The 10,291-nt window shown below is 38.4% G+C and overlaps 1 protein-coding gene across 10 annotated transcripts in view; it reads right to left on the bottom strand.

Annotated features, from left to right (window-relative positions):
* The window catches only part of PRKAA1 (protein kinase AMP-activated catalytic subunit alpha 1), a 45,866-nt gene that overhangs the window by 17,961 nt on the left and 17,614 nt on the right, over positions 1-10,291 (bottom strand). For all 10 annotated transcript variants that reach the window (XM_042951336.1, XM_042951353.1, XM_042951326.1 and 7 more), the window contains one exon: positions 1,104-1,245. In XM_042951336.1, the coding sequence (XP_042807270.1) occupies positions 1,104-1,245 (142 nt within the window). The remainder of the gene's footprint in view (positions 1-1,103; positions 1,246-10,291) is intronic.

Raw genomic sequence — 10,291 nt, 5'->3', positions numbered from 1 at the left:
GAGGCCTGACTTCTACTCTAAGGGAGATGCAAAGCTATTAAAGGTTTTAAGCAAAGTAGTCATGTGATCTGATCTCTTAAAAAGGAAACTTTAATTTATGGCAACAACATGAAGAACTGATGGGATGGCAAACGTGGAAGCAATAGTCTACTGCAGGAGTCTGTGACAGAGATGACAGTGGCTCAAACTAGGCTGATGGTAATGAAGGAATTGAGGAACACTCGGATTCTAGATAGATTTTGAAGAAAGAAATGGAATGGATGACAGGAAGTTCAGGATGGTTCCTAAGTCTCTGCCCTAAGGAACTGGATATTCACAGAGGGTGACAGCTGTGGGAAGAGCAGGCTTGGTGGAGGGTAACAGAAAGTTCAGCTCTAGCATCCCCATGGGGATGTGAAGTACGCAGTGAGTGAGGGATCTGGAGTTAGGGGAAGAGGTAACAAAGCAGGAGATGTGTATGGAGAATCATCAGCATATGGACAGCACTTAAAACTACAGCACCTCAGCAAATGAGAAGAGAGGAGAGTGAAACAAATTTTGAGTCAGCTCATTCAGTACAAAAGCTAAGCAGTTGTCACTGACAGCCCGCATGAGAAAACTGAGCAATAAGTAAATTATATGGAGACCCTACAATTGGCCACTGTAAAACAACCATAATATCACTGCCCTTCTGAAATACTGGAGTCCTAAAATTTTATCGGTCATTATTTGTTTTCTCAGATATAAGCAGTACAGGGGAACACCCTTTCTACTGGCTAAGTGACATCATGTGGAAATTTGGATGTCAAGAGTTTTTACTAGCAAATCATTGTTGGTTCTACAGCAACAGGGACACAGAAAGTTATCTATCAGAAAGGCATGTCCAGAAGACAAGAAAGAATGAGAAAGGTAACAGCTGATAAGCACAAGGGCAAAACATGAACACAGGCTTAGGTGACCAAGAACAGGGTTAGATATAGATAAATACATGAACAGGCAAAAATCTTTAAATCTTGAGGGAAGATTCAAGAAATGTCAGTCATCCTTCTCACTTGTCAGAGTAAGTTGGTTAACAAAAATTATTTTAAAATGATATGACTACATTTCATACAATCAGTTCTTACAGTTTAATTATATGAGGATGCCTGAAAAGCTTGAGGTTCTGAATTTCTCTGCGGATTTTTCCTACCACATCAAGGCTTCGAATCTTCTGTCGATTGAGTATCTTCACAGCAACTTTGTGCCCAGTCAATTCATGTTTGCCAACTGTAGGAGAAATAATTTTACCAGTTAGTGCCAGGCTTGATTAATAACATATTTACATGTATTCGAAGAGTTTGCACTCTCAGAAAATACTGAGCAAATTTAAGTTCCTTTCAATTCTACCTGATTTGCCTCTAAATGTTGTTTACATGTTCAAGAGTGATTAAGTGGGAGAATACATAAGAAACTGGCAACAGTGGTTTCTTCCAGAAAGGAAAACTGGAAAGCTAACACAGAGAGAAAGAAGAGACTTCCTTTTTGCTATATACTTTTTTGCACTTTTAAATTCTGATTTTTTAATTCTTAAGCTATCATACATACAACTTGAACTTTAAAAAAAAAAAAAAAACTGAACTTTTTGCTTTTGGTGAACAGTTCTATGAAGTTGAACATATAGTAACTGGTAAAGCCACCATTAGAATCAAATACAGAATAGTTCTACCATCCCCCAAAATGCCCTCATGCCACAAACACACTCCCCCTCCCTCTCCATAACCCCTTGAACCATTCAAATTTCAGTTCATGAGCATGCCATTTCTATTTTTAAGAATAAAATTTAAAAAAAATGTTAATGTTTTTATTTTTGAGAGAGAGAGAAAGTGTGCACAGGGGCGGGGCAGAGAGAGAGAGGGAGACACAGAATTTGAAGCAGGCTCCAGGCTCAGAGCTGTCCGCACAGAGCCCAACACAGGGCTCAAACTCATAAACCATGAGATCATGACCTGAGCCAAAGTTGGACGCTTAACCAACTGAGCTACCCAAGTGCCCCAAGAATAAAAAATTTCAGTGATTTTCTTTCAATTCTGAATGCTATGCCCAGATAATCAATGGTAATAATAGGATTTAGTCTCCAAAATTTTAGCTTTTATTTACCCTTTCCCTAGAACCTACTAGAGAATATATATTCTATCAAAATTAGGAAGAAAATGAAGAAAGATAATATCCACTAAAGAAGGGATCAAATATAGGAGAAAAACTAAGAGATCTCCAATATGGTAATGAAGCAAAGTCCTAGGTAACAGATGTGTAGAAGGCCTAGAGGCAACAAATCCAGACAGAAATGTGACAGAGGAGCCAAGATTGGGGGGGGGGGGGGGGGGGGGGGGGAGGGGAGGGGGCAGATAAATTATTTTATAGGTTTGAAAGTTTGGAATGCTGTATTGAGAGAGATTTTACAAAAGCATTTGAAGATACAGGAAATTTAGCCTCAGGTTTAAAGAAAACTAAGAAAATGGACAAACCAAGGTTAACTTAATAACTCCAGGAAAAATGAAAAGTAATGTAAGAAAATATAGTCACAGGGCACCTGGGTGGCTCAGTTGAGCATCCAACTCTTGATATCAGCTCAGGTCATGACCTTGGGGTCATAAGATCAAGCCCCACAATGGACTCCACACCGAGCATGAAAACTGCTTGGGATTCTCTGTCTCCCTCTCTCTCTCTCTACCAGCCCCCTCTCAAAATAAATGAACATTTAAAAAATATATATAGTCACAGTATTGCCTTGGCAATAGTTTTTACACAGTCACAATTATGAAATGCTAAATGTAGGGTTTTTTAATTATGATATAATTTTTACACAGTTTTTACACAGTCACAATTATGAAATGCTAAATGTAGGGTTTTTTAACTATGATATAATTATTAGGAGAATGAGGGTGTAGAGGAAAAGGTGTAAGAGAACTGAAATCCATATCTACTCTAACAGAAACTCAACAACAACAATAAAAATCTGACAAGAATTAAGAAATAGTTTGTACACATGCATGGATCAATTTGAAATATGGAGGTTTAAAAAAAAACAACAACCTAGAGATAAATACAAGAAAAAACAGCTAAGAGTTGAGAGTGTGGGTAAGGAATTGTTTTATAAATACACCTCTTAGCACTATTTGACTTTTTGAAATATACATGTATCAATTTTTTTTTTAATAAGTGGTTTAGGGTTTTAGCTTTTTAGGAAGAAAATGCTGTCTTCTAAAGTAGAACATAGTTTGTAAGACCAAGACCAATAGCTGAGAGCTTTCCCTGGTGATCTTGGTAATTACCAACTGAAAGGCAAAGGTAATGATAAATAAGAAATTCCTTCTTAGTTATTTATGTATGTTATGTGCTGAATTGTGTCTCCCCCCGAAATTCATGTTGGAACCCTCCCTCTCAGAATGTGACAGTACGTGGAAATAGGGCCTGTAAAAAAGTGACTGTTGAAATAGATCAGGTAGGTCTGAATACCCCCTGACTGGTGTATCTTTATAAGAGTAAATCTGTACACAGAGAGAGAGAGAGAGAGAGAGCAGGGGTTCACACGGGAAACCCTGGGAGGACACAGGGAAGAGGCAGCCATCTGCAAGCTAAGGAGAAAGCCTCAGAAGGCATCAACCCTTCTGAAACCTTGATCTCCAATGTTTAGCCTCCAGACTGTAAGAAAATAAACTGCTGTTCAAGCCATTCTGGCTGAGGTATTTTGTTATGGCAGCCCTTAGCAGGTAATTATGATACTTTTTATCATTTCCAAGTTGAAAACTCAATATTGATAATTTAAACTTCTTGTGTTTAGGGGTGCCTGGGTGGCAGTCGGTCAAACATCTGACTCTCGATTTCAGCTCAGGTTGTGATCTCAAGATCGTGGGATCGAGCCCCACCTTGGGTTCTGCACTGACAGCATGGAGCCTGCTTGGGATTCTCTCTCTCCCTCTCTCTCTCTGCCTCTCCCCTGCTCATGCATGCACACATGAGCGTGTGTTCTCTCTCTCAAACTAAATAAGTTTTTTTAAAAAAGATTTAAACTTCTTGTGTTTAAAACATTATTTTAAACAAAGACTTTTTCTCACTATTCCAATCTAAATAGGCTTTCCTGCTTGATCTGGGATTTGGGATGGAGTTGAGCTTGCCCACCCTTTAGAAACCCTCAAGGATTATGAACCACTGCATGTTTTTAAGCAGGGGAGCAACAAGATAATTAAATTAGCTTTCTAAAGACAAAACTCACTGATTGCTCCTCACTTAATAGGTGCTCTTGGTGACTTAACAATAAAATTTTAGAACTAAAGAGAACTTTACAGATCATCTAGTCCAATGGTTTTCAATAATTCAACATCTTCCCCCCACCAGGCCAACCAAGACAATGAGTGATGGGCTTCTCTGCCCCCCACGCTCCCTTCAGTTGAGAAGGTCAGGGGATGGGGTAGTTTCTAATTACTTCGAATTTTTTTAAGCATTTGCTATTTTCCTTAAATGTTTTAATTAATAATATTAAATCCAAGGTAAGTTATACAGGTATTTCACACTTGCAGAAAAAAGCATTAAGACTCCAAGAAAACTGTTTAAGTCACAGTAAGTCTCAATCCTTCTCAAAAATACAATTTATCACCTAAATTCACCTCCTACTTTGTCCAGATTCTTTAACCTGCACAATACCTCTGGAATGTACATCTTCCCAGCAAGTGAACAAATATACAACTGCAACATAGTCTACCCTAACCCAAAGCATTATCACAGAATCAAAAATGCCAGTTTCAAACTACTACAATGTAAATGGAATCTCTAAATTTTCTTATAACCACCATTTGTATAGCTTGACTAATCTCAAAACCACCCACGGCTAAGAAAATATAGAACTTTCCTGAAAGATGGTAGAATAGGAATACACTGGACATACTTCCATCAAAAACTAATTAAAATACACATGAAATCAGTAACAAAGAAAAACCTATAATCACAGCTGAAATGGGACTGAAAATTGGAAGCACATTCTAATTTTGGATAAGGCTTTCTCCAATCTCCTACACCAATCAGATGTGATTAAGTGCAGTCAAATTGACTGTTAAACCCTAATTCAGGAAGTATCTTAGTTTGTTGAGACCTAGTTTATTGATACCTGAAGTAGTAATCTCATCTGTCTGAACTACCCCCAAAATCTCCAAGCAATGGCTTAGTAGAAACTCTCTCCCATTAACTGCATAGCTGAAACAGGACTGGGAAATAGCCACAATACTGGATACTACTGGCAGACTCTGAATCAGAAGGAATGTTAAAGCAGAATCCATTTGGGACTGAACTCCCAATTCATCACAAATCAACCAGTCTCCTCTCATAGGATACCCTGCTCAACTTAATCTCAACCCAGATTAACTATGCAACAACAGAGTCTTTTTTTTTTTTTTTTTTTTTTTTTTAAAAGAGAGCATGCACAAAGTAGAGGGGCTGAGGAAGACAGGGAGAGAATCTTAAGCAGACTTCACACTCAGTATGGAACCTGACGCAAGGCTTGATCCCATGTCAGGGATCCCATGACCCTGGGATCATGACCTGAGCCAAAATCAAGAGTAGGTCACTCAACCAACTGAGCCACCCAGGCACCCAAAAAACAATGGGTCTTATCAAAACTCCAGATGTGCATTCTATCATTAAAGAAGGAACTGCAATAGAGACTCAAAGTATTCTTTCAAATTCATTTCATGTACTGAACATCTGCTACATACCAGTTAACATTGCCACAGAAAACAGAACTGACCAAAAGCAACCTGGGTCCCTGGGACCTTCCTGGCCTCTGAAGATGACCAAAATAACTGTAAGGTAGGAAAAACCAAAAAGTTTTTTAAAGTACAAAAGAATAAAGCAAGAAGAACAGACATTAATTAAAACATGAACATTTAAAACATGAACCCAAGAATACATGAATGTTGTAGAAAAAATGAACTATCACAAGGTGATAAGAAATACAGAAGTTACAGAGCATCTGGCTGGCTCAGTCAGTAGAGCATGCGCCTCTTGATCTCAGGGTTGTAAGTTCGAACCCACATTGGGTGTAGAAATTACTCAAACATTTATGTTTACATTATTTTAAAAGATTTTAATCTTTTAAGGAGTGCCTGGGTGGCTCAGTCAGTTAAGCGTCCTACTCTCCATCTCAGATCAGGTCTTGATCTCAGGGTTTTAAGTTCAAGCCCTGCACTGGGCTCTGCACTGGGCGTTAAGCCCATTTAAAAAAAATAAAAATAAAGGGGCACCTAGGTGGCTCAGTCAGTTAAGCGTCTTACTTCAGCTCAGGTCATGATCTCACAGTTTGCAGGTTGGAACTCCACCTTGGGCTCTGTGCTGACAGCTCAGAGCCTGGAGCCTGCTTCAGACTGTGTCTCCCTCTCTCTCTGTTCCTCCACCGAGACATTCTGTCTCTCTATCTCTCAAAAACAAATATTTTTAAAAATTTTTAATAAATAAAATAAAATATTTTAAACAAAAAAGGAAATATAAAAGGAAGAGCAGAGCAAGATGAATTTTACAACAATTAGAAAGCAGTAAGTTGTAAAAATATGAGAAAATTTTATTGTAAACATACCAAAAATTAGGAAGAAATCAAAATTAGCACTCAAAGGATGGATGCTGATAGACAAAGAACAGGAAATCAAGTGAAATTCAACTCATGAGTAATAGCGAGTAGAGAATAAATACTATTCCACCTATGAATAATAGAAGTCCCTCCCCAGTAAAAGAAGAGTAAGTAAACAGAACGAAATCAATAACCAAAGTACGACTAAAGACATTGTTCTAATACCTGAGCATTTCATCAAATTAGAGATTACTTAGAAGAAATAGAGGCATATCTTCATTTCTGAAACAACAGAAATCACAGAAGTATGACTGTACAAATAGTATTCAAACAAAAATTGAACAGTAACAGGGAGGAGAAAGGTGTCGTAACAGCCACTGTAGAGATCAAATTCAACCTCTCAGTCTCTCTCTCTCTCTCACACACACACACAGCTAAGTAAATAAGCAGGGTACATGATCAGTTTGTTTTTTTAAGGGAAAATTAGTGCACTAATTCCTTTTTCATGGCTGGCAAACCAATAGAAACATTTCAGGGGAAGAAAAAGACAGCTGATATACTAGACCGCATTAAGAGTGATTTTGGGGCACCTGGGTGGCTCAGTTGGTTAAGCGTCCGAGTTTGGCTCAGGTCATGATCTCACAGTTTGTGGGTCTGAGCCCTGCGTCAGGCTCTATGCTGATAACTCAGAACCTGGAGCCTGCTTGGGATTCTGGGTCTCCCTCTCTCTCTGCCCCTCCCCCACTCATGCTCTATCTCAAGAATGAACATTTAAAAAAAAATTTTTTTTTTAATTTTTTTTTCAACGTTTTTTATTTATTATTGGGACAGAGAGAGACAGAGCATGAACGGGGGAGGGGCAGAGAGAGAGGGAGACACAGAATCGGAAACAGGCTCCAGGCTCCGAGCCATCAGCCCAGAGCCTGACGCGGGGCTCGAACTCACGGACCACGAGATCGTGACCTGGCTGAAGTCGGACGCTTAACCGACTGCGCCACCCAGGCGCCCCTAAAAAAAATTTTTTAAGAGAAAGAGTGATATATATTTTTTATATAGTTCCTCGGAATTTAACTTAGAATTAAGTATATTTTAACATGTACATAATTATTTTTATTATAGTGTTTTATTTAAGAAAAGACTAAATGACCAATTTTAGAGAACAGTTTAATACATTGTTATTCCAACTCTCTCTCAGAGGAAGACTATAGAAAATGTTCTTATAATCATGAAAAGAGCAAACAAAAACATATGTATTCTACATTGTCTACCTATACCAAAAATATTTCTATGAAAATGACAATGTGCCTGGAAATGCAAGCTGGTGCAGCCACTCTGGAAAACAGTATGGAGGTTCCTCAAAAAATTAAAAATAGAACTACCCTACGACCCAGCAATTGCACTACTAGGCATTTATCCAAGGGATACAGGTATGCTGTTTTGAAGGGGCATGTGCACCCCAATGTTTACAGCAGCACTACCAACAATAGCCAAAGTATGGAAAGAGCCCAAATGGCCATCGATGGATGAATGGATAAAGAAGATGTGGTATATATACACAATGGAGGATTACTCGGCAACCAAAAAAATGAAATCTTGCCATTTGCAACTACGTGGATGGAACTGGAGGGTATGATGCTAAGTGAAATTAGTCAGTCAGAGAAAGACAAAAATCATATGACTTCACTCATATGAGGACTTTAAGAGACAAAACAGATGGACACAAGGGAAGGGAAACAAAAATAATATAAAAACAGGGAGGGGGACAAAACATAAGAGACTCTTAAATATGGAGAACAAACTGAGGCTTACTGGAGGGGTTGTGGGAGGCAGGGGTGGGCTAAATGGGTAGGGGGCATTAAGGAAGCTACTCCTGAAATCACTGTTTCACTATATGCTAACTAATTTGGATGTACATTTTAAAAAATAAAAAAGAAAATTTAAAAAAAAGAAAATGATAATGTACCAAAATTAAAAGTTATTCTAAAAAAAAAATTAAAAAAAAAAAAAAGTTATTCTATAGTGGTTTTTTTTTCATATTTTACGTACTGTTTTATATTCTTTACAATTCAAAAATCCCAAAGGGAAGAAAAAAAAGAAAAAACGATGGGTGTTAGATTCACATTTTTCAGTAACAGGTTGAATGCCCCATTCTCCTTTCACATAAGAAGGCAGTCTGTGTACAAAGCATAGACTTTGTAGTCACGCAGACCTGGGTTCTGTGTATGAAGGTATTTACTAAATGTTTGACCTGGGAAAGTTAAGTAACTTCAACCTTCTATTCAGTTGTCTGTAAAAATAAGAATACCACATACACAAGGGTGACTATAAGGAATACATGAGGTAGGGTTTGTAAAGCACTTTCCATAGTGTCCAGCACAGTAAATGCTTGATGAATAAATGGTGGCTATTACCATTTAGGGCTACTTATTTTCAATCGCTCCCAGACCTGCCCCCTCTACCTATCTAATCAGCTCTAAATTTTCTGGTTTAATCCACACGGCCAATTATCTCAGCTCTTTGATTTGTGCCCCTTATCCACTTAGAGTCAGTAGCATCCCTTTAAGCACGTAAGTGCTAAATAATTAATAGCTATGATTTCTATCCATCTAGCTCCCATCTTCATAAGCTTCAATTCCACCAACCTGCTCCATCCTTCCCCCTTCCATCAACCATCAATCCTGAGATTTCTAGCTTCCAAAGTTCGACCCTTTCCTGACTTTGGTTAATTTTCAACATATTAGTGCTAGACATATACACTTGGCACCAAGTCCTTGACGGTGATTTCACCTAATACCTAAAAACTATAGGAACGCTTATTCAGTCATAGAAGAGCGCAGAGTAATTTGACTCAGCTTAAATCACATTTTTGTAAACAAATACTATTTTTAAATATAAATCTAATTGATTTGCAACACATAACAATTTAATTAAGATACACAACTTAGTAATTAATAGGCATGATGACACAGCCACTTTGTGTCCAAACCTACTGACCCTCTAACTCTAACCAACTCTGGAAGACTGATACTATTAGCAACACTTGACAGGTAACTGAGGCACAGGAAGATGAAATAACTTGCCCAAAGGCCTATAGCTGGTGGTTAGTAAAATCAAAACATGAACCCAGATCTAGCTCAAAAACTTGTGCTTTCCCCAAAACAGTAAGTGAAATGTGATAACTTTTTAATTTTTTTATAAAGCTATTTTTAAATTTTTTAAAAATGTTTATGTATTGTTGAGAGACAGACAGAAAGACAGACTGTGAGCTGGGGAGGAACAGAGAGGGAGGGAGACACAGAATATGAAGCAGGCTCCAAGCTCTGAGCTGTGAGCACAGAGCCCGACGTGGGGCTCGAATCCAGGAACCGTCAGATCATGACCTGAGCCGAAGTCGGACACTTAACCAACTGAGCCATCCAGGTACCCCATGATAACTTTTTTAAAAAGATAATCCTTTTTTTAAATTTATTGTTTTATTTATTTTTGAGAGAGAGAGAGCGAGCATGAGCAGGGGAGGGGCAGAGAGAGAGAGGGAGGAAGACACAGAATCCTAAGCAGGCTCCAGGCTCTGAGCTGTCAGCACAGAGCCCGACGCAGGCTGGAATTCACAGACTGCAAGATCATGACCTGAGCTGAAGTCGGACGCTTAACCAACTGACCCACCCAAGCACCCCTAAAAAGATAATCCTAAAAGGGCATTACATAGTATAATAATACAGA

This window comes from Panthera leo, chromosome A1, assembly GCF_018350215.1.
Source record: "Panthera leo isolate Ple1 chromosome A1, P.leo_Ple1_pat1.1, whole genome shotgun sequence".
NCBI classification, from domain to species: domain Eukaryota; kingdom Metazoa; phylum Chordata; class Mammalia; order Carnivora; family Felidae; genus Panthera; species Panthera leo.
The sequence above is the reverse complement of the archived record's forward strand: the minus strand, read 5'-3'. Positions and strand labels throughout refer to the sequence as shown.